The sequence below is a fragment of the Leptonotus elevatus genome, chromosome 16 (genome assembly GCF_054856555.1).
Source record: "Leptonotus elevatus isolate MCC_2025b chromosome 16, RoL_Lele_1.0, whole genome shotgun sequence".
Taxonomy (NCBI): Eukaryota; Metazoa; Chordata; class Actinopteri; order Syngnathiformes; family Syngnathidae; genus Leptonotus; species Leptonotus elevatus.
This window is the reverse complement of record NC_141254.1, coordinates 8,023,254-8,047,373: the sequence shown is the minus strand read 5'-3', so window position 1 is coordinate 8,047,373 and position 24,120 is coordinate 8,023,254. Positions and strand designations below refer to the sequence as shown.

Genomic DNA, 24,120 nt, shown 5'->3' with positions numbered 1-24,120 from the left:
AGGGAAGGAGTTTATATTACGTATTTTTATTAACACATTACATAACTCAAATCTAAAATCAATTATAAATATTCCTAAAGTAGAACACATGTTTGATCAATGCGTTGACCGAGAACATATGGACTATATGCCACGGAGGAGGCGGGACTTCGGGTTTCCGGGTTTTCACCTCATCAACTTTGTTTCCGTTTCCGGTTTGCGACGTGTGGGCCGCGTCCCAGTACTTGCGCTCTCGCCTTTGTGCACCTCGGTTGCGAGGCTGCGAGTGTGTAGTGTCTGTCTCAGTGTCCGAAGCATTTCAGATAGCCGAGACGCCCTCCCACCGATGAGCGGGAGCGCACGGTTGGGGGGCGCAGGGGTGGGATGCGACTTTTGAAACGCGGCCAGTCCGGAAGTCCATGGCATCTACTTCATTAGCATAACCTGCCGCTCTACCTATCATGGCTCCAACATCGTGATTGGCAGTAACAATGACCAATCACTGCGTGGCAGGCCTTTCATTCCACAACAAGAGGTTCGAGAAGGCTTTTTTTTCTTTCTTTCTTTTATATGTATATATATATATATATATATATATATATATATATATAAAATCAAACACACATCCTAATTGAATGATTAGGAATATTCCTAAAACAGCTCACATGTATAATCAATGCTTTGTCTGCTATTAATTCATGTTTAGGATAAAAAGGCCATCCTCCACCAGTCACACTATGTGTTCTGTTTCCATTGTTCTTAAAACCAAAGCCAATGAATGTAAATGTATTCAGCCGCTGGAGGTTTTCCACAGAGAACACAAGCGCAGAATCACCATTCTTTTTGTTTAATACTGTATGTCATGAATTGCCTCATTGTAGAACATTGGCAGAAGCACAAATGTTATTTGTACTTAGTTCCTGATACTTTAAATCTAAATGATACAGATTGATGTTGGGAAATGCTCTGATTTGGTGACATTTCTCTAAGCCTATTTTTTTTTAAGTATATATTTGGGAATAGATTCCATTGCAAAAAAAAAAAACATGAATAAGTAAATGTGGTGAATAGTGCACAGGATTACTGTACATTTCTTTACCCGAACCAACCTTATATAAAAAAAACCTGACTTATTCATGTCCGCATGAAAAGTTTTCACAGCATCTCTGCTGCTATTCTGCTTCGTCAGGGCGGGTCGAGAGAGAGGGAATGCTTCCACTTGTCTCTTTGTGTCTCTCCCCTCCTTGCTCTCTCTCTCTCTCTCTCTCTCTCTCTCTCTCTCTCTCTCTCTCTCCAGGCTGCGTGCAGTGAATTGAAGTGAAAGAAAGAAACATTAACGGCGGGAGGAGACTCTGTGGGAGGGGAAAAAAGGAGGTGGTGTGAAGGACGGTGTCTCGCATAGTATTTATAGCCGGCGGGATGAGGAGATAGGACGAGAGGAGGTAGGGAGGGAACAGCCAGACACAATAAGAGAAGAAGAGGAGGAAGAGGAGGACAAAGAGACGATGCTGAGGAGGAAGAGGAGCGTGTCGTTCGGAGGCTTCGGCTGGTGAGTGGAGCCTTATCAGCCTGTTTGGTTGGTCACTTCTATCACTCGTGTGTCAGGGTCTTTTAGTTCATTTCCAGGCTGAGTTGTGCTGCAGTGACATCACTGTGACGTCACATCACAACACCAGCATGGCAGCGGCTGCTCTTGGGATGGGTACGCCTCACATGATCCATCCCAATTGTGCATGTGCCTCATTTGGAGTGTTTCATAAACTTGGGCTCAGAAACCAGAATGTGTCCAAGATTAGTTTTTTGATGTCATCATTTTCTTGGCTAAAGAGCTTTTTGTTCCATGCTTGTTTTGTTCCTTATCATTAATTCATATACAGGGGATTAACTCATTTATCAGGCCACCTGTCATAAAGACAACATCCAGCCTCGTGAAGAGCTCCAATGCGGACGTGTTCGATTTTATTATTTTGAACAGAAATGAAGGATTTAGAAATGAATTATATGGAAGCCTTTTTTCTGTAAGAAAAACAAAATAGGAAAAGTGAACATGGCAATTCACATTATTTTACCACATTTTGTATATACAAACACATAATGTCGTCATAATGCTCACTTTTAGATAGTTTATAGCTCAAGATGTTAGTGGACAATTCGATTCCCTCAGTTTACAATTCGATGTGATATGGTACAGGTGTGATGCAATGAATTTCTTGTTATTTTCCATACATATGAATGAGTCAGTACTGTTAAATGTAGCATTTCCTTCAAAAGATATCTCTTAAAACAAAAGTCGATTTGATTCGTATCTCTATCTTCGTTTTTGTTACACCCCTAATATATGTATATAGATGGTGGGGGTTTACTTTGCTTTCAAAGAAATACTTTAATGCAGAAACATTAAGCTAATCTCAACCCTGTCACCTCCAAGCTAACAAACAAACGTGTTACATAAACGACCACGAAGACGTTTTAACAAACGTAGGCGGAACTATTTTTCCGCCAGTTGCAGCGGTGTGCTGCGAATGTTATCCACAGCTGCCTTGTGGGCGACTTTGCATTTACAAAGTGTAAATATACAGCTTTGAGGAATAATTGGTGTGTTTACTAAAGTGTTCTATTGACAACTTTGCACATGGGGGGGAAAAAAGCTGCTGCGGTTAATGAGCAACTTGCGGTGTTCTTTGCGATGAGAATGAAAAAATGTTGCTTCACGTTTCTCCAATACAAAGTCCTGCTTTGGGATAGCTCAGAGTGGTTGTTCAAAAGCTAACTGAAGAATATCACTCAGTGAGCTTCCAACAAGGCCGGATTTTGATTTGCACCAAATGTTATAATATAATTTAATCTGCACTTATATCCAGCTTCAAGAGAATAGCAACCCTCAAAACACTAAGCTAGCATTAGCATTAGCTCTGTAAACTAGGCGATATTAGCCACGGCTGCTGCGTTGTTAGCATGAGCGACTTATTCCTGAATGGAGTGTTACTGTTAATATAACACTGTTATTGGTTTGAAGTTGTATTTTTTTAATTTACTATCAAAGAAAAATGAAAAAGAGGTGGTAAACCTAAATGTGGCGTACTGCATCCAGTTTTATGTCTGTTGTGTGCGTTTGTCGCCAGTGCCCGTTATTTACGACAAGGGAGATATCATTGAGAGGATAGTAATAGCATCATTTTCTTTTCATTTAGTCTTGAATTAATTTATGTTGTTTTGTGGATAAAAATACCTTTTCAAATTTTTGTTTTTTTGTGGGAAGAGATACTTGATATTTGTCACAAGCTGCTTGTGTTCTCAGAGTGTCAGCAAAACTGTGAAACCGCATAAATATACTCTTTCTATTACTTAATTTAAACATGGAACCAATGGTTGTTTTACATAGACAAGGTCTATCAATAAATATTTTAAAACCTTGCTTAAAAACACACTTTTACCCACAACACTGAAATCAAGCAATACAAATAGTGACAAGAATAATACAACTGAAAATACATGCTTGTTTTAATATCTCGGCTGAATCTAATCAGGAGCTAAGTATCCAAGTCTTGAGCTAACAAGTGAAGACAAAAATATAATTGCAGTCCAAATTGTCTGCCAAGTTGGAAAAGAAGGAATCAATGTCCTAATTAGTGCACAAATGACAGTTAAAAAATCTCCAATAACAAAGCAAAATGCGCCATTGTCACTTAACTACTTTTCAGAAAACAAACAGCAGAGTATGGAAACTGTTACGCAAGCCTTCAAACAGACCTCCTTTCCTTCTACACCTCCTTCTGCCCATGCCACCTTATCGCTTTCTCCGCATATGCACTTTTCCCTCCATCATTTTTCTCCTCACTATGAAAATGCCAAGCAGTTTCCTCTCCGTGCGCCTCGTCCCTTACACTTTGGCAGAGGCAATAGTTGCATTATTGAATAATGCAAGAGCGGCTTCGGGGAAACTGCTCACACGAAATAGTCCATTTGCAACAGCAGTTCAGTTCAATTTTACATTTTTCTACAACACTTTTTATATTTTAAATCTCTGGGCAAGTCAGATTGTGAACATGTAGTCAGTGGAAAGTGTTGTACATGTTTTGCTATGCAGTGGAATGCAAATAATTACGGTTAGGCATTTTCATAGAAAAGAAAAAAGGTTTATGGCCCTAATGATCATGAAACATTATTTCGAAATAAACTGTAATTGAAAGCGATAAAACTAAAAGGCCCTTGAGATGGAGCCAAGAATCGGAGTTTGCAAAAGAGGCAGCATACACCCTGCACTGGTCACCAGGAAATCGCAGGGTCAAAGTGTTTGTGTCTTGTCAATGTGAAACTAAAGTGTTAATGTGTATGGCCGAGTTAAACATCCAACGCGCAAAACTATGTGTGGGATTTTGACACTCTGTGGAAACATGTGGAATGTCACGCACATTTATTTTTTTTAGTTCTGTAAGAAGTCCACTTCAATGTCAGTCAGGCTCTGCACTCCCAAAGTGAATATATATGTTACCCAGCAAGCCACTTAAAGTGATGAAGCTTTTTTTTTTTTTGAACAACAATAACATTTGTCCTCAGGCCACCTCATCGCAAACTCTCACACAACCACAACAACTGTACGTACAAAACCTGTGAAAGAAATGTCGCTTAACGAAACAAAAAACGCTGTGAATCGTCACCAAAATTCACATGCACACCTCAAATCATTTCCACTTTAACCTCTGGAAACATCAAAACAATTACCTCAGTGTTTTGCATTTTATGGGCATCAAGACAGCTGCGCTCATAAGTTTACATATCCATATGTAAACTTACAAGCACAACTATAACTTAATGAATGAGTGAATTAATGAATTTATTCATGCATTAAATTAAATTCATATTAGGTTCATTTAAATAATATACTGCAACCGACAATTCATTTATTTATTTTTTTGAGATACAAGCAATTGTTCAGGATTCAAGATTGTGCTGCATGGTGGCAGTGAACTCAACTCACTTGACAAAAAGCAGCAGTTTGCCAGAGAGGGAACAAATCTTCTAAACTGAGGCTTCAAGCTGTTTATTGCCACACTCAGGTGAAATTTACTCTCAGGCTAAACATAGAAAGAAAAGAGAATTACAAGTGTATATTTAAAACAAATACATAACTTTGTATTGAAGTTTGCCAGCTTAATGCTAACACATATTAGGAAACACCATTGAACAAATAGCAACAAATTGTTGTTGGTTTGTTAAAATCATTTATACTTTGGATATTTAAACCCAAACAATGGAGCAACAAATGTAGACAGAAAATTTAACAATGCAGTAGTCATAGGCTTACAACCTAGGTCTATACTTTATTCTTTGTGGAAACATTACTAAAATTAGCTAGCTAGCTAGTCAATTGCGCTAGATAGATTTCTACAGGCTGCTTACAAAGGTTAATATAAATGCGGGGAGCCTCATGAAGCTTTAAAATACATGTAAATAATGATAAAATAAATATATAGTTTCTACTTTGAGGATTTTCATCTGGCGTGGGGGATTCTGGAGAGACTACTGGAGGATATTTGCATGTATTTGTATTGTTTGTAAAGACAGTTAATTCCCCCTTCACCTTGTCACTCTTTTGGCTATGATTGTGTCATATTTTAAGAGCAAATGTGTGAATATGAAAATGAACCTAATCATAAATGCATTGGAAGAAAGAACAGACATTTTTATATGACTTTCCTCTCCAGTTGTTTTGTTGTTGGTGTTGTTTTTTCTTGCTCGCTTTTAACCTCTACATTGCGATGTGATTTAACAGGGGGCATCAGTTTAATAAGTAGTGCATTTTATTGCCATGCGCCGCCGCAATCGCACCTCTCCTCCACTCTGCTGCTAAGGTTAATCGAGTATGTGTGGACGTTAATATGTCCTTCACACCTCGGACTTGTCTTAACGCACATCCCCTTTGCACCTCCATCCGAGTGTCTGAGTGCAATTAACCTTAACTGCATGTCTCCTTCTCTCCGCAGGATTGACAAGTCTTCCGTCAGCGCCCTGAGAGCTCGGTGAGTGACATGTTATCTAACAAGAAATACTATAAACACAACATACATTAGAGTGTATAAAGTGTTTTTTAGCTGTCATGTACCCATAAAAAATAATTTGCAGCAATAAAATACATCTGCTGGAAGGCAAAGAGATAGGCAGGCATCACTTGTACCTTTTATTTGAGCTCCTTGCAATTCAGCCTCCAAACATATGGGGGCCGTGTGTATTTTCTTCTGGACTCATTTCACTGCACTTGGGAAGGTTTCAGGTTTTCATAACGGCACACCCGGTGAGCTCACATGGTTTGATTGTTTTATATGTGGAACCTATAGAAGTCTTTTTCATTCAAAAATGTGTGCTAATTATGACTGCACTACCTGACTAGCTGAATAGGTTAGAACTTGGGAAATGGACCACCGCCATTCGAGCGGGATGAGAACCGATTAATGATGAAAGTTTTTAGCTTGAAAATTTGTTGAAATAAAAGGGATGAACCATCATGTTCCATGGAAAAGATACCCCCAAAAATGAAAAAATGAATTATTAATAATATTGAATGAATAAAAAAATGCAAATAGATGACTCTGTAGGTGCCTAATGGCTTGCGTGTGACTGAACACAGCAGCAAACATGTAAACTCAACACCCCGGTACTTAAAAATTGTCTAGATAGCACCCCGAGGAATTTAAGAAAAAATTCACCCTCCAAAACAAATTTCCTTTAGCATCATATAATTTTGTGGGCCAGTCGATAAGCAGATGCACAAAAAAATAATCTCAAAACACATTCTCAAAAGAACACATGGCATTTTGGTCAAATCGTTAATTTTCAGGTCCTTTTCAAAGGCCCTTCAAAAATGGTGTCCTTCTTGGCCGACAAGTTGTTTTCACACAAATACAGTATTTGCGTAAACCGAAGGCCCGCTTTAGTGCAGAACAACAAGTGATTTGATGAAATATGACCTAGATGATAAGGTGTTGTGAAAAAATGCCAGAGGGAGGAAGGGAAGATAAACTCAGCCAGATAGATGGTCGGTCACCTTCACACATTTATGACCATCATGAAGAAAACAAGCACTTGATCCAGCCTGGGGAAAAAATTGGACACATTTTTTGGGGGAGGAGTGTTTTGAAATGTCATTATTAGGGATGAGTTAAAAAAAAAATCTAATAATCAATATTGAATTGATTTTCCTTTTCAAACCCGATATAAATTCATAAAACCATGAATCGATTATTTTATATATAATTTTTTTCCAATAAATTCTTTAAAAAATAAAATCATTTTAAAGGCCATTTTTTACCATCTTACTGTTCTCTTAAAATTTACTGTTCACATGAATTTAAAAGTATTTTCTTACGTTTATGAAAGACTTATTAGACTGACTTATTACACTTTAAGACAATTCAGAATCTTTTTAATTTATAGTTACAATTATGGAATTAGATTATGAAAATATTTTGTCTACCACAAACAAGTGATTATAACACATGTTACTTTCATTAATTAACTAAATCATTTGACCAGTTTCTACCTCTGCAAACTTTACGTTAGAATTTCATATTTGTGTAGTTTTTACCATGTCCTTGACATTTAAGAAAAAATTGATGTGCCATAAGTAATCGATATCGGATTAAATTGAAGTGAATCGAATTGAATCGGGAAAAATCTAAATTTAATCAAACTGAACTCCTGTTAATCGAAATCGAATCGATGGAGGAAATTAAAATTGATACCCATCCCTCATATGTAATATATCATTATATTTGTCTTATGTTGTAACGTTTTAATGTGGTTTTTTTCCCCCGTAAACTGCCAATTTTTGCTGATTTGAAACAAGCGATGAATCGGTTGGCCCGAGTAATAAAAATCATCGCGTCACATTTTCTGCAGGTTTGGAGAGTTATTTGTTTTCATGCGAGCACATTACATTTTTTTTAAACCACTCTCAGCTTGTAAATGATCGATGTGATGTCATAAATTGTAACCAGTCACTTAGAGAAAGCAATAGAGAGAGCAGGAGAGAGCGAGAGTGAGCGAGAGAGAGGGAGAGAGAGAGAGACAGGCTGCATCTCATCAGAGTGGGATGCTCAGTTACCGACGGCAACGGAACAATGCTGCATGACCACTGGTGAGTCTGGCATTACATTAGTCCTTATCTCCCATCTGTGCGTGAGTGTCTTCAAGCTTCAAGCAACACAAATTAGTTCATGTTTAAATGCTTTCAGATTAATTTTTTTGTAAATGTGTGTGTGCGGGTGCAAGAGTGTGTGCTAAAAAACATTAGAAGCACCCATCACTTATATCTTGCATCATCTTTATGCCTGGCACATCAAAATTTCATCATCCTGCTACCGCAATGTATGAGACTCTTAAGATAAAACGTCAAAACTTGAATGTGTGTTTGTGTGTGTGTGTTGCTAAAGGGCAGACCGCCTGAACCAAAGCCTGCTCAACTACAAAGCAGTGCACTTTCTCCCTGCTGCTATTGTTATTTTGGATTTGGATGTCGTTCTTGTGTTCTTCTTCATGTTGTCGTTGAATGAAGTAAATAATTTTGCACCCGACAAGAACAATCAACATCCCGAAAGATAAACAGCAAAGGCATGTCTGCGAAGGACGCCCCCGCAGGTGGAGCAGATTTACTATGCGTTTGTGTGTGTGTGTATGTGGCTGTGCTCCAAAAGTGACATAAGTCTGCGTGCACGTGTGCATGCACATGTGATGCTAATTTAGGGAGAAAAAAAACATTGGGCATAAAACATAATTTTTATTGTTGCAGTTAAAATTGATTGGAATGGTTTATCACTATAAGCATCTATCCTTGAATATATAAGCGATTACATACTACAATATCGTATAATGTAATAGTGCTGATATTTCATCCTGCCGTATTATTACTAAAAATGTCACGTTTGCACGTTTGGCTGAGTCTGTTGGCATGATGAGACCCTCAGGTACAATGTACATCTCATGGATGCCAGAAGAGCTGACACATGACTTCATGTTTGTGTGTGCGTGTGTGAGTGTAGGAATTCAATTGTTCATTTGAAAAATAGTTTATTACCATAGATAAATAATGCAAACACATTTTTTTCTAAAGCAACATGTTGACAATTTGGATCTCTTAGTGCGAACACAACAGTAACCTTTTATTTGAAAGATTTAAAACAAAATCAATAATCATGTACATTTTAAAATGGCCCCATTTCTGTCTGTAGATGTAAAATGAATAATCTTCCACAAAAACTAGCTTGAAATACTTCCTGTTTTCATTCTTCTTCTTTAAAATTTACAGGCAAAAATAACAATGTGGTGACATCTAGTGGCCGACTATAGAATTACACACAAAATAAACGGGAGGCAGAACCAAATGGAGTTATTATAACCATTAAAAAAAACAAAAAACACTGAAATAGCAGGTACGTGTGAATGTGAGTGTGAAGTGAATGGTTGTATGCTGCCCTGTGATTGGCTGATGAATAGACAGCCCCGCCTCTTGACCTAAGTTAGCTGAGCTCACTCACGTATTACAAAATGTTTTGTGGCGTCAGTCCTGCACATGTTTTTGTTTATGATATTGCAAAAAAAAAAAAAGGTCATGATCTACACTAAGTGGCTTACGGGAACATTTTGACATCACGTTAACGGACATGACAGGATCAGATGTGACACGCAGCTGTCCACAGAGTAAATGAGAGATGACTTGAAGATAAATCCAGTCGTCATATGTATAACACTACAGATAGATAGTCAACAATTCTAAAACAAAGAGAATGACACTTTGTGTATTTCAAACAACCGTACAAAAGTCCACTTTTGCTTAATGCTAACAAACAAACAGGAAAAATCAGCCCATTTTTGGGGGTTAGGAATGTCCATCCTTTTTCTTAACCACTTATGCCTCACAAGGGTGGCGGGGGTGCTGTTTGAATGTAAATATTTTTGTCTTATGTTGTAATGTGTTAATGTGTTTAAAAAATATATTTTATTATTAGCCTATTCATTTGTTCATGCCCTACTGAGCACCCACTTTAATGGCTACGTTAATGAACATTAACTTTGTAGAGGCGTAATTGCCGATGCAGGTCTTGTAGTGGATCTCATGTACCTAATGAAATGGCTGCATGGCGTGTGAGTGACACAAAGAGCATCCCAAACTCAAGTGTCACTATTGCCAAGCCCTAACTGTCAAAACAAATACCAACCTGTCCTTTCTGTTACACAACATACACACACACGTACCCACACACCATGTGTGACCTTTTCTCTCTCAGTAGGTCTCATGACTCCGTGGTCTCCCTCTGGTGACCTTTTCGTTTGTTCATCTCCTCTTTTTTTTTTTAAGTCGCCTTACATGACCAAATTTAGTCGGTCTTTGTCTCTTTGTTTTGCCAGCAAAAATCTAAACACAATGTCACATTTTTTGTGACGTCTTTTGTCTTGTGCATTGTCGCTTGTATTTTTAGACAAAAAATTCCCACTGTACTTCATTTGCATTGTGTTCTTTGTCTGAACCCTCTCAAGGCGATTGACCTGCGCCACTTTGTCTTTCTCCTGTATGTTTTCAATGTAGGGTTGGGGTGAAGGAGGGTTAGGCTTTTAAAGTTGAGTCACAATTTATGACGGTGATAAAACTTTGTTAAAAAACTGTCAGAATATGCAACCTCAAGTCCTTTTCTTCTTCGTCTTTTTCCTCTGTGGGGTTTATGGTCAACTGTATCTAGTGAGCAAACCAGCTCAATGGTGCATCACTGCCACCAACTGGTATTGTGCTTCCACTGCAAGGAAACCAATGTCAATTGATGGTGGCGGGATGTTGTAAAGTTTTCTTGCGCCATCTTGTGGCGGGGGTCTAAAGTATTTTGCTCATAACCCAAGACAAAAAAAATGGCCAAGAAAGACTTGTATCTCCAAAATACGTCAGTGGGGGGGGGGGGGGGGGGCACTTGTATCTCAAGGTAGCACTATACAATAAATCTAAACCTTCGTGACCTGACCGCCATACATAGAGCATTTATTTCCACAAATAAGTTTTTTTGTCGCATAGAATCCAATCTTTTCTTTTTCCTAGAGAAAAATAAGCAGTGAACAGATTTGACCGATCGCACAAGTCAAATGAATGACCCAGAAAAAAAAGTTTGTAATCCCGGGGAAGCGCAATAAGGCAGGGGTCCGACCTCACACAGCCTGAGGAAATGGATGGTCCTTCTGGATGCTTGGAGGAGTTGATTACTCTGTGTGTGTGTGTGTGTGTGTGTGTGTGTGTGTGTGTGTGTGTGTGTGTGTGTGTGTGTGTGTGTGCGCGCGCACGCTATGAAGTCATCCCCAGTTGCCTCTCTGGAGGCTCTGGGCAGATTGAAGCTCTATCTTTAGAGACACACTCATCGCTCCACTGTGACGATGATGTGTGACGTTGGGATAAATCAGGAGAAATCAGGACGCACACACTCACACAACACAATGCAAAAGTCAATTGTGTTCCTCCTCTTGCGGGTCGTGTATTAGAGTGGACTTTTGAAATTGTTCCGATCACTTGGGCGTCCTTAGTCCTAGTTTGACTAACTTGTAAATAGACAATTCATATTTCCTGTTTACATCATGTTTTCACTGTCAAAGAGCGTGCAAGGAGTATTAGCTCCTCTGCAGACTGGCGTACTTGCCGCAATTTCATAGACAAATGATACCATTTGTAGTCACGGCGCAAAATATTTTCTTCCTCCTGGGGGGCGTAGCAAAAAATAATTGAGAAGCAGTGGGCTAACCTAAGCTAACCTCACGAAGCTGTTGATGTTTGTTCCAGCAAACAGGAGCTCCAGGCCGCCTCCAATGGCGCTGACGCAGACTGCCCCCCCTCACCTCCCCGCACGGCACCCCCCACCACCAAGGTAAAACGTTTCCTCATGTCCCATAATTACAAATATACCCCCCCCCCAAAAAACATGCATCAGCATCAGTTACCATGGCAACTGGCCCCAGATGACCATCTAATGACAACAATATCGATCCCGTTGTGTGTGTCCGCAGTCGGCCCACTTCTTTGACATGATGGACAAGATGGAGGTAAGTGGCGGAATCACATGTGACATGTGACGCGATTGCCCGGCTTTTTGTTACGAAGCAGAATTTGTGAAGCGAAAACACCTATCGAATATAAAATCTGCAGGTCGATATGCAATAATCTGCACCCATATGTTGGTCATTAGTCAGGAAATCAAAAGCAGTTAAAACATTTTTTTTTCTATTTTGTGTTTTGCTGAAAATTCGAAATAAGAATTGGGAACAAGGACGTATGTTGAAATGAGAGAAATGCTTTTGTATTTCGGAGAGGAACTAAGTTTAGCTAGGGTTGTCAGTGGAAATTAGGAGAGGCTTTGCCGCATGTGCATGTTCAAATGCATTTTTAAGCCATTTAAGGGTAATATTGTAAAATCAAATTAAAATGATGTCCAAGTGTTTTGGGATCACAGTTTGTGGTATATTTAGAATATACTATACCAAACTCTACTATAATATACCATACTACTACTACTATTACTATATAAAGGGCCTCAATTACTTTTTTTTTTTGCTTTTCTTGTGTGGCATTTTCATATCAAGGAGCTATGTTGAACTGAGTTAAATAGTTTTACATATATAGGCACCATTTTGCCTACATTTTTCCCATCGCATGAGTGAAATATTGTGCACCATCTAGTGGTCTGGAGTCCCCATTGCACCACACTTCAATCATATTGCTCTCAAAAGGCCTTTTTTTTAATGTCTCAATATATTAATTTATTTGGGTCTTTGGCTAAGCAACAGCACCTCACACTTGTTCTACTGGATTAATTGGTCTCCCTTTGTTGTTGAGTACATAGTCTAACAAGGTCAACAACAAAAAAACTTGTCAGTTTTTATTTTTAAACCCTCATTAGCTCACAATTGTGATCAGAAAGCAACGGCCTGCAGCGAGGTTTGCCTAAAAAAGCTGTCGTCTGTGATGCAGCAGGTTCCGGAAGCTGCTGAGATGAAGGCCGTCCCTCCGAGGCAGAAGGCACGTCAGTCAGTCAGTCAGTCTGTCAGTCTGTGTGTCCTCAAGTCCGTCGCCATCTTTTCATTTGCCCATTTGTCGCCAATTTCGTCTTAAGTGTCATCAACACTGGGATCGTTTGTGTGGTTTTTAGGACGAGAGATAAACAACGTGTTTCATCCTACGTCTCATAACATCACGTGACTTTTAACAAGTCAGACACAATTTGAGCCACTAAGAACTAAAGTCTAATTTTTGTTTGTTCAAAAACTGTATCCAAAAGTACTCATTGAGAAATGAATCCACCAAATATTTAAATAACAAAAATGGAGTTAGCCGGCTGTAGTTCTCAGTGGTTCATTTTTGTGGACCATTAAATGTAACATCTCTCTCGCTCTCTCTCTCAAACAGGATGACTACATCCCATATCCAAGGATTGAGGAGGTAAGACCCTCTCTCATCATCAACATCATTATAGACCAGGGATGTGCAAACTTTTCTGCGAGTACCGATAACAGTTATCAGTATCAGTGTATCGGGTATTGGTACTCTACTCTTTTGATCGTTTTACAATCAGGAACCAGAAATATATGTCTTTCTTTAAAATCATCTGTCATTGTTTTTTTATGGGGGGATTTTACGTATCAAAAGTACCAGTGGTATGGGCACTGGTTTTGGTATCGGTGACGACTCAAGAGATGAGTACGCTGACTGGTATTGGCCTGAAAAAGTAGTATCAAACATCCCTAATATATATGTATAGAATTGTATTATTTACAATAAATCAATTAAGCAAGGGTTTAATGGACCAAATTAATACAAATAAATATGAAACCACATACTCAAAAGTAACCCAATTGTGGATAAAAAATGGAACGATCCACTTTATGGGTCAATTTGACCCTACTTTCTGGGTTGTTTTATACAAAATGACCCAATTTTTTGGACCCAAGTAAAGGATCTGACTAATATTTTTGAGTTGTTTTACACTTAAAGGCCCATTTCTTGACTCAAAGTTGGGTTATTTTTTACCCTACTGTTTTTAGAGTGCACATTTTAATCAACCAATTATTGGGGCAAGAAACGGCTCAATGTTATTAGACTCTTGATAATGTGGTGGCATACTTTGCTGAAAATGTGGTCCATTATTATTTTTATCTGTTATAGACAAATGACTTTTGTAACATACCGTAACTCACTGAGATGTATGTGCATGCTCGCACGTGTGTGTTGTTTTTGTTACATAGTGGGGCCAACATTCCGGGATTTCACAGAGTTGTGGGGCCCACCCGTCCATGTGGGGCCATTTTGCTGGGCCCCACAAGTTTAAACCTCTTTTTGAGGGTTAAGACTTGGTTTTAGAGTTTAGGTTTGAATTGGGTTATGGTTAAGGTTAAGGTTAGGGTAAGAAATAGGGGTAGGCAATCATTTTTGATGGTTGAGGTTAGAGAAAGGGGCTAGGAAATGCATTATGTCAATGAGATGGCCCCACTAGACATGTAAACCTGTGTGTGTGTGTGTGTGTGTGTGTGTTTTTTGTCTTCTACATTGTGGGGCCCATACACACATGTTTTTCCAGGTTTAACTACCATTGTGGGGACCGATTTGAAATTGTGGGGACATTTTGGTGGTCTCTACAAGTTTAGACCTCTTTTGGAGGGTCAAGACTTGGTTTTAAAGTTTAGGTTTAAATTGGGTTATGGTTGAGGTTAGGGTAAGGAATGGGGTTAGGCAATAATTTTTGATGGTTGGGGTTAGGTGAAGCGGCTAGGAAATGCATTATGTCAATGAGATGTCCCCACGATGATACAAAGACAAGTGTGTGTGTGCAGGTGTTAGAGAAAGGAGGCCCATACCCACAGGTCATCCTTCCCCAGTTTGGAGGTTACTGGATCGAGGCCCCTGAGGACCCTCCCCCGCCTGCACCTCCTCCCGCCACCCAAGAAGCCAGCGAGGATGAAGAGCGAGGAGGAGGAGGAGAGGCCCCGGATAGTGCAGACTGCGGATATCGCCTGGAGGAGACCAATGAGGCCGCACGCGCGTATAGGAAGCACTTCTTGGGCAAGGTGAGATGCAGCATTAGATGTATGATGCTATAAATAGATAGCTACATGGTCAGCAGTTGTGAAAAGCTTGTAAACATTCACATTTCCTGTACATTTACATATAATATCTCTCGTTCTCTTTTACAGGAGCATTTAAACTTCTCTTGCCCGTCCAGCAGTGTGGGAAACGTGTTGTTGTCTGTAAGGCATGAAGAGGAGAATCAGCAGGAACACCTCCACGTCATCATCAGGTACACCCACAAATCAATCAATGGTCTTTATTGAGTGTACATTGAACACTATCTAGCCCTTTCACAGATGGTGGTTACTACAGTGGACCGCTATTAAAACGTCTCCTATATGAATGAATCTTTTAGCCACAGTTGGCCATTAGCCACTCCAGTGGACACTAGTGTAAGTCTTGACATACACTGCCATCCAGTGGTCAACGTTTGTAAGTGCAAAGAAAAAAAAACAGACAACAAGATGGCCAACAGAAGTTCAGATGTGACGTGCAAGGAAGGAATAAATGTCTATTCCTTCTATTCTTTTCCTACAAACATATTTCATCAGTTGCTCAAATGTTATCCACCTTAGTGGACATGTCACCAACTCTTTGAAGAAAATGTAGGTGATTTTTTTTTTCATGCCTGAAGAGAAAATAAAAAAAATAATAAAATAATCCTGATGTAGGTTATCATAATTTGTCCATGAAAGGGCTAGTCAAGACTCAAAAGTATTGAGACCTTACATAGACCATCACACTGACTGGAACCTCCAATCTCTGCTCAACAACATCCCAAATGTTTTTGAAGGGCCCGAGGTTAGGATGTTCAGCTCCTCAGGAAAACAAATGAATGAATTAATCCATAAAAAAGTACTTTTGTCAATAGAATGTATATGAGTTCATCATATGTGACTTAACAGTGACTAGCAAGTGCATGATTGTGCTTTTCTGCACTTTCAGGTCCAGAGTGAAGACAATCTATCAGCGGCTTTCAGTGACGGAGCTGCCTGATATACCAAGTGTACAAGAGCTGGCTAAGGTACACACACACACACGAACAGCCAAACTCTCTTGTGTTGCTTTTCTTTGTTATTCACTTGTGCCACTTGTGTGTTTTTTTTTATTATCCTTCAGCTGCTGTGCGACGACGCAGCTGCTCTCCGTTTCAGTCCTGTCCTCTACCCGAAGGTGACGCTTGACTAACACTATTGGTTATTGATTGGCGGGACTGACTGTTTATTCTTTTCGTATTGTGTGCGTCTCACAAGGCGTCTCAGCTAATTGTCAACTACGACGAACATGAGGTCAACAGCACCTTCAAGTTTGGAGTCATTTTCCAACGCTTTGGACAGGTAAAAACATGCAGTACTTCACATTAAATTCTAGGGATAGACCGATATATATTTTAAAAATAAAATAAATATAAAACAAGTAAGGAGTTCCCAGTATCAACATCATTTTTATAAAGTGGAAATTTAAATAAATCCATAAATTATCTCACTGCTCCACTAATGCATGTGAATGTAGCGAATTTGCGGTTTTCGTCAGGGATTATAAAAGGTTTCAGAAGATCTTCGCAGACATTAAAAAATTGTCTGAATATGTTTGAAATGTCTTTGCGACAAATACAAACTGTCTGCGAACAAATTCTGATAAAAACCCTAAATTTGCTACGTTCGCAAGCATTCACCTCTCAGTGAGATACCACCTTTATCGGCCCTCAGATTCATAAAAAGGCCGATGCCAATATTTGACAAAATGCCAAATATCAGAACCGATAATCAGCCAGGCCGATAACCAGTCTAACCTATTAAAATCAATTCATGCAGTCGGCACACATTGCTCCTCTCACTCTGACTTGGATTTCTCATGAAATCCCTCCTTCGTGCAGTCTGAGCGTCCCACAGACGAACTGATAAATAGCGAATAAGTAAAAGCTTGTGCATATGTTGGTCAGGTGTCGGAGGAGGAGCTGTTCAGGAACAACGAGGAAACGCCGGCGTTCCAAGAGTTCCTGCAGCTGCTGGGCGACACTGTGGAGCTGCAGGACTTTAAAGGGTCAGTTGAGAACTCATCTTCTACTATTTAGTGCAGGGTGTAATCAACACAGGCTGACTTACACGTGTGTATAAATTCATCAACATGACTGTTTAGAAAAAAAAAACCTCCTCCCTTCTCATGCAATGGACTATTCCATCTTGAAAGGGGTCTTTCACTTTTGATTATAGCCCAGCCTAGCTGCCCAATCATAGAAATTAAATATGGGCGTATTTTCTAAATTATTATGTAAATTAGCTTCACTGTTAGTTAACAATGGGGCGGAAGTGCAGGAAGTTTTTGTTTCTGGACAAAACCTGAGAAATAGGCAGATTACAAAAGTTGAACTTGATTATTTAACTCATTCACTCCTAGCTGTTTTCGCTGAAGCAATCCTCTTCGCTCCCGGCTCTTTTACTGGATTTTGACTGATTTTGCAAAGCCCACAGAATATTGTGTTCTATTGCTATAAAAACATGGACCTACCAGAAGAAAGATTAGAGTCTCCTCTTTCAACAGGAACAAAAAAGTATATTTCTGTCTGTTTCCGTTTTGCAGCAATTAGCATTAGAATATAGCTAAGTTTCATCATTATTCACAAATCTGCTTAGAACTGTGGGTAAATCAGCTTTTTTTCAACATCGCCCTGGTTCATCTCTTCTACTCTGCTGCTACCAGCTGGCTGTTTTTGTAATAACTACAATTTATTCAACCGTTCTGTGCAGTTGAGAGGCTGCAGCAAAGCCTTCTGTATGTTCTAGCAAAAAAAAAAACATAAAAACTACGTCTTTGGGACACTTACAAAATTGACAGACTGCTCCTGTCGCAGGTTTCGGGGGGGTCTGGATGTGTCCCATGGCCAGACTGGTTCTCAGTCCGTGTACACGGTCCACAGAGAGCAGGAAGTCATGTTCCACGTCTCCACCAAGCTGCCCTTCACTGAGGGAGACACCCAGCAGGTAGACATCCTAACAACTGACGTTCACAGGCAAACATCAACACAACTGTGCATGTCAAAGTTCAGGTCTTTCGTACATTTTAGCCAAACAAGTTCCAAGTCCTAAAATTGGTGACTTGACTGCTGAGTCAAGTCGAGTCACGTGACTGGAGTCCCCCACCTCCTCAGCTTAGTGTAGTTGACTGTGTTTTATCCGCCTTCAGCTCCAGAGGAAGCGTCACATAGGGAACGACATCGTAGCCATGGTGTTCCAGGAGGAGGCCACCCCCTTCGTGCCGGACTTGATCGCCTCCAACTTTTTACACGCCTTCGTCATCGTGCAGGTGGAGGATCCATGCTCGGAAAACACCAGCTACAAGGTACTGCTGAGTTCCAATCCGCATCGTGGGTGCTTGAGCCATGTCATCAAATTGAATGTATGTGATTGGCAGGTGTCTGTGACAGCACGAGAGGATGTGCCGCCATTTGGCCCGCTTCTTCCAAATCCAGCTGTTTTCAAGAAGGTAAGAATATGTCATTTTGGTTCATAGTGGTTTTAGATGATACTTCTTTGCCAACTGTGAGGCAAACAAGGAAAGATATGCACTGCACTTGGTCCTTCCAAATTCCTAAACCTTGCATATTGTCAAGTCATCTTGGATAGGATCCAACCCACCTGAGAACCTAATGAGGACAATCCAAATAGAAATTGGACCGATGGGCGTTTGGATCATTTTTATTGCTAACAGATTGGCTGTCATTCAAGGGCCCAGAGTTTCGGGAGTTTCTCCTCACTAAACTCATCAACGCAGAGCTGGCCTGTTACAAGAGCATCCGCTTCGCCCGACTGGAGGTAATCCTGCCTTTGAAAAATTAATAATTAAAACAGTAAAGTCAGTTTCTTGAATCTGTGGTGTTCCACAGGGCTTATCTTATATTTGGTGTTTTGTTTGCTAAGGAGCGGACCCGGGCCGCCCTGTTGGACGCCCTCCATGACGAGCTACAGAGACGCTCCCAGAGAATGCTGGGATTGACGTCTATTCTAGATGAGGAGGCACGGGCTGAAAATGGACACGCCCATGGAGGTCTACTGGAATCCATCAAGGTAACTCGAAAGGCTGGATTCGTTACCTGTTCATCTTTTAACAATACAGTAAATTTGTAACGTGGTATGTGCTCCAACAGTTATGGCGGACCACCTGCCAAAATTAAAAATAAATGAATGAATAAATAAATAACCACAATTATCAATAAATAAAAGTAAAAATAAATACAAAAATTAAAAAGGAGATTCAAAAAATAAAAATGTATATACATTTATTTTTATAGTGAATATAATGTATTTATTTTATAGTGAAATTGTGTGTTTTTTTTGTTTTTTTTATTGAATCAATTTTTTAATTTTTGTATTTAATTTTACTTTTATTTATTTATTGATTGATTTATTTATTTATAATTTTCCCTATAAAAATAAATGTGTATTTATTTGTATATTTATTTTTGTATTTTTCCTTATTTATGGATATACATATATATATATATATATATATATATATATATTTAATATTATGTTGTTTTTATTTCCATTTATATTATTATTTTTTTTTTTATTTACTTTATTAATTATATTTTCTAATATCCGTTTTTATTTTCACTTGTATTCATTTATTTATTTTTATTTTGGCAGTTTTGGTCCTCCATAATAGTAGCCTATACTATCCTATAGTCTCTGGCTTTATTGAAGCTATGATCATATTTTCATTTGAAGAAATCTTGCAGCATATCATCAAATGTCAAATGTTATGAAGCAGGTGAGATCTTTCTAGGTTACTTGTCTTTCACGTCTGTCTGTTTCAGAGGGCCATGCGAGGGCGAAGCGTCTCCATGGAGACAATGTCAAGGGGTGGTGGGGGGATGCCCACCAGTTTGAGTGGCGGGGGGTTGGCGCATATCAGTGCTGAGGTGAGCAAAAGACCAATTTTCTGTAGTGCTTTCTTGATTTGATGCTTGAATAATAATTCATAATTGTGTTTACTGCATTTATTCCGCAGTGTAATGTCAAATCTCCAGTGAAACGACGATCGGGTCTGTTCCCTCGATTGTTGAGTATTGACAGCCAAACCGACAAGCACAGCCAGAGAAGGTAACCGCCGACTTTCAAAGCGTTTTCATAAAAAAAGCCAACAAAAATGTATTTTCTGTGTAAACTTTGGTTGGATCAGTTTCCTCGGTGACCAGAGGAGCTTCGATGGTTGCCAGCCAATGTTGGAGGTGAAGTCAGAACTGCCGTCCAATCCCAGCTCTCCAGAGGCGGGGCAACGAGACAGGTGTGTGTGTGTGTGTGTGGGTTGTGTGTGTGTGTGCGTGTGGGGGTGTTTGAGCGGCCCCTTTCCCAATACCAATTCCCAGCATTTTTTTTTCATAATTTAGGAGTAAGTGGTTTTTTTTGCCTTTTGTCAAAATACACAAAGCCTCAAAAATTAAATAACCTGAATTAAATGAAAATAAACTGAATTAAGCTCTGTCCAAAGCAAGCACAAGTTTAGACAACATTCACGGAAGCAGCACTTCAATCACAACAAGCCATAGACAAGGCGGTCTCCCATAATTTGCCAGCCATCTGTTTCCGTGATTATTTTCACTGATTTTTTTGTCCTTAATTTACAGAATTTGCATGAAGAAGGATAGCAGTAAAATTTCCAGATCCACTTCTAGCACGTGCAGCTTCAGCCTCCCCGCAGACGACACTCACCTGGTGAGACACACACAGTAAAAAGGGGCAATTTTTCCCTCCTGCCGAGATGTTCCTTTTAAGACTTGAAGACGAACACAATTCAGTAGCCATCACAAAGAATAAATGGAGTGAGTGATACAAAAGAAAAAGAAAAACGCCCATTTACAAGCTGGGCTTCTTAAATAATCAAAGTGATTATGTATCCCCTCTGCTCCAGTCTGAATAGAAGACATTGCCTTTGAATACACAAAGGAAGCAAACAATTTGGATTTTCTCCTCTGTGTCTGCAGCTTGTTCATTCTGTCACAGTCGAGGGTCAAGGTTCAAGTCTGCTCACCGTCTGTCGCAGCCCAACAGGTTGACAGCTTGACAAACTAACAAGATTTTCTGCTTTGTCTCTCATTTATTGTGCATCCTTGCATTTCATCTCTTACAACGATTTTATATTTTGTTCTGTTTACGTCTGACTGTGCTCTTCTTTTTTTGGTCTTTTCGTCACCTTTCAGAAATGAAAACCAAACACTCGCCGCGATCCAACCTCAAGTTTCGTTTTGACAAGCTGAGCCACTCCGCCGCGGTAAGTCTGACTTTTGTGGTCATCTACTGCTCGCTTGGGTTGTTTTTTTGTTAACGATAGCACCTCCTTATCTACTTTGCTAGCAGGGACACTAGACTGGAAGAACAAGGAAAAGGTATGTGTTCAAATGATAAGTTAGCCAATCTTTTTATCTTTTAAAACTAGGGGTGTCAGACGATTAAAGTTTTTTATCGTAATTAATCACATGACTTCAATAGTTCACTCACGATTAATCGGAAATGTTATATCTGTTCTGAATGTAAAATAAAATACACAATAAAAATATTTTAAGTTGTCATACTCTTGTCAACAAAAAAGTGGAAAAAAAAGTAAACTAATAGAAATATGGCTGCATCTTTAAGTCATCGATACAGTAATTTCATAATAATTCATAAAATTGAGCTAAATTAAAACGATGCACTGTAGTGTAAGAAACTAGTGTGATGCTGACTTGTATTGGTCATTTTTCTGCCACTAGATGGCATAATTGCATTTGTAAGACATTGGCGACAGCTCAGTGCATTTTTCTTTTCATATTAATAGCTGTCTAATCTTTAACATGAAGTAACTTGTGAAATTCTGCAAATTTTTTTAATTTTAAAATACAACTTGGCCCCAGTCTCCACAAATATATGCATTATTTATAAATGTTATTATTTATTAAATTAATTTATTACTGATCAATTTTGACGTGGACGTGACTTTCCAAGTAAGGGGTGGCCATTAATAATCGCGTGTTTAAAAAAATGGTGACGTTAAAGAATTAAATTAACACACTCATTATGACACCCCTACTCAAAACAAATTCAGACATGTTTTTCCCCTTGTGATTAATTATGTTTGCTCAAATGTTAGAACCTGGAGCGGGTTCATTTGCCAGAACCACAGCCGTGGCCACTGACGAGGGCGACGACACAGCACCGAAACTTTTGTTACGTGGCTTCAATCATTCCCAACTGGTCTCTCCATCACTTCCTTGATTCCGCCCCATGAGAATGGCGAATGAATATGCCAGTTAAGCGGGAATAACCCCAATGATGTCACAGCGCCTCCACTGGCTTGGAGGCGAGTAACTGTTTACCAAGGACAGACACTCACGCAAGGACACCATCCAACTGAGTTCTGGAGAATTTGTTGCCAAGATGAGCTAATTCCATCACTCTGCTCTTCTTTTCTCGTTCCTATCTGTTTTTCAAATGTATTGTACAACAATCCCCAAATACTGCAGTTATCAGCACCTTACAATCTGATTTGATCAGTTGAAGTGAAAAGTCTGTTGTAACACTTGAATCGACTGTAGCAGTAAAACTGCTATAGATGGACTAAGTCAATTGCGTGATCAGGGATAGAACCGAATGAGGGTGTACACTGAAATATGTATTTTTGTGTGGAATATAATTGACTCAGAATGACATTCAGCACTTTCCCCTGCAATAATATTGCATATTTTTTTATCATTCATAAAGGAAATGTAATTCCTGGAGCAAGACTTGCAATCACAAATTTGAACAACATTTTTCTTTTTTTTTACAGCTACCCTGAGTTGCAGTGAACATGTGCCCTTTATTTTAAATCAGCTTGTTTGACGCTTTGTGCAAAAAAACTACAAGTTGAACTGCAATTTCAAGCAAAAACCAAAAGGTTAATAGAAAATGATGTTACACTACAAAAATAAGTGCTTCTCCCCCCTGCAGGTGTATAAGCAGGGGAGGGGTCCTCAAACTTTGTGGGTCCACAGCATGAGAGCAAGAAAATCTGCACACATACAAGGATCAGAGGCATATTGGAGCACCTAATTATAATAATAATGATAATAATAATAATATATAATTGGCCTAAATGAAGGTAGGTAGGGGTCAATACGACATAAATACTAATTTATTACAAAATACTTTGTGGGTTACCCCAGTTTGAAAACCACTGGTCTAAACATCAACAATGTACAAAAGTCTACTGTCTTTGCACTGAAAGCACAATATGCCCCTAATAAATGTATTATGTTCCTGCATCCTCCGCCCATGCATTTCTGCGTATCGAGAGGATGATCAAATGTAGCATGTTTGTTTCTGTCCCGTGTCCTTTCATCCAGATTGAGATTGTAATCATTTGTGTGTTTCTTTCAATAACAAAGTACATGTTGATTTACATGAATCCAAAATGCACTGTACAGAAGTAAAACGTAAAGTAGCTACACTTCAAGGCAACAAAAGTCAATAAAGCTCCATTAAAAATCTGTTTTGTTGTGACATTCAATGGCAATTAATACAATAGGATAGGCTATTAATTGTAGGATTGTGACGTTTGCATTTGAACGATAATTTGAGGAAAGTGCGGATCAAACTGGTAACCGTTTGCATAAATCAGTACTCAGGAAGTCACTCACGTTAAAAAAAAAAAGCTTGGTGAACCCTGAGATCAAGATCAATACTCACTGTATCTAATTACCCCACCCACCATACTTTCTCACTAATTATGCTCATTGTTAAATGTATTATGTGTACAGAATGCTACAGATGTGTTTTGCTATTCCAAGTTGGCTGAAAAACGTTTTGTTCTGACCAACCAATCAGAAGATGGAAAACCAGGGATGACGTCAAATGTAAACTGATTGATAATACTCAACTCAGCTTTATTTATAAAATACTTTAAAACAACCATTGCTGCATAAAAAGTGCTGTAAATTGAGCCAAAATCAGTCATACAATAAAGAAAGACAGGTAAAACAAAAATTAATAGCAACAAATATATAATTAATTAATAAATATGATCATTAATATCAGACGTTATTG

The 24,120-nt window shown here is 39.0% G+C and overlaps 1 protein-coding gene across 4 annotated transcripts; it reads left to right on the top strand.

Moving 5' to 3' along the window:
• The first annotated feature begins 208 nt into the window (after positions 1–208).
• On the top strand, positions 209–23,564 carry LOC147160580 (rap1 GTPase-activating protein 2-like). Of its 4 annotated transcripts, none has more exons than XM_086098307.1 (26): positions 209–514; positions 1,277–1,528; positions 5,964–5,999; positions 11,786–11,870; positions 12,010–12,045; positions 12,974–13,018; positions 13,406–13,438; positions 14,827–15,060; positions 15,187–15,290; positions 16,007–16,085; positions 16,181–16,234; positions 16,315–16,398; positions 17,004–17,104; positions 17,913–18,042; positions 18,245–18,400; positions 18,473–18,544; positions 18,787–18,873; positions 18,979–19,125; positions 19,878–19,982; positions 20,072–20,163; positions 20,243–20,347; positions 20,688–20,775; positions 21,045–21,111; positions 21,261–21,331; positions 21,415–21,446; positions 22,187–23,564. In XM_086098307.1, the coding sequence occupies exons 2-25, from the start codon at positions 1,485–1,487 to the stop codon at positions 21,424–21,426; spliced, it is 2,067 nt and encodes a 688-aa protein (XP_085954433.1). In that variant the 5' UTR covers positions 209–514; positions 1,277–1,484; the 3' UTR covers positions 21,427–21,446; positions 22,187–23,564. The 4 variants fall into 4 exon arrangements, with proteins under 4 accessions (XP_085954433.1, XP_085954434.1, XP_085954432.1 ...); XM_086098308.1 differs by having other exon boundaries at positions 12,971–13,018; positions 21,418–21,446; XM_086098306.1 differs by having other exon boundaries at positions 12,971–13,018.
• The last annotated feature ends 556 nt before the right edge of the window (positions 23,565–24,120 follow it).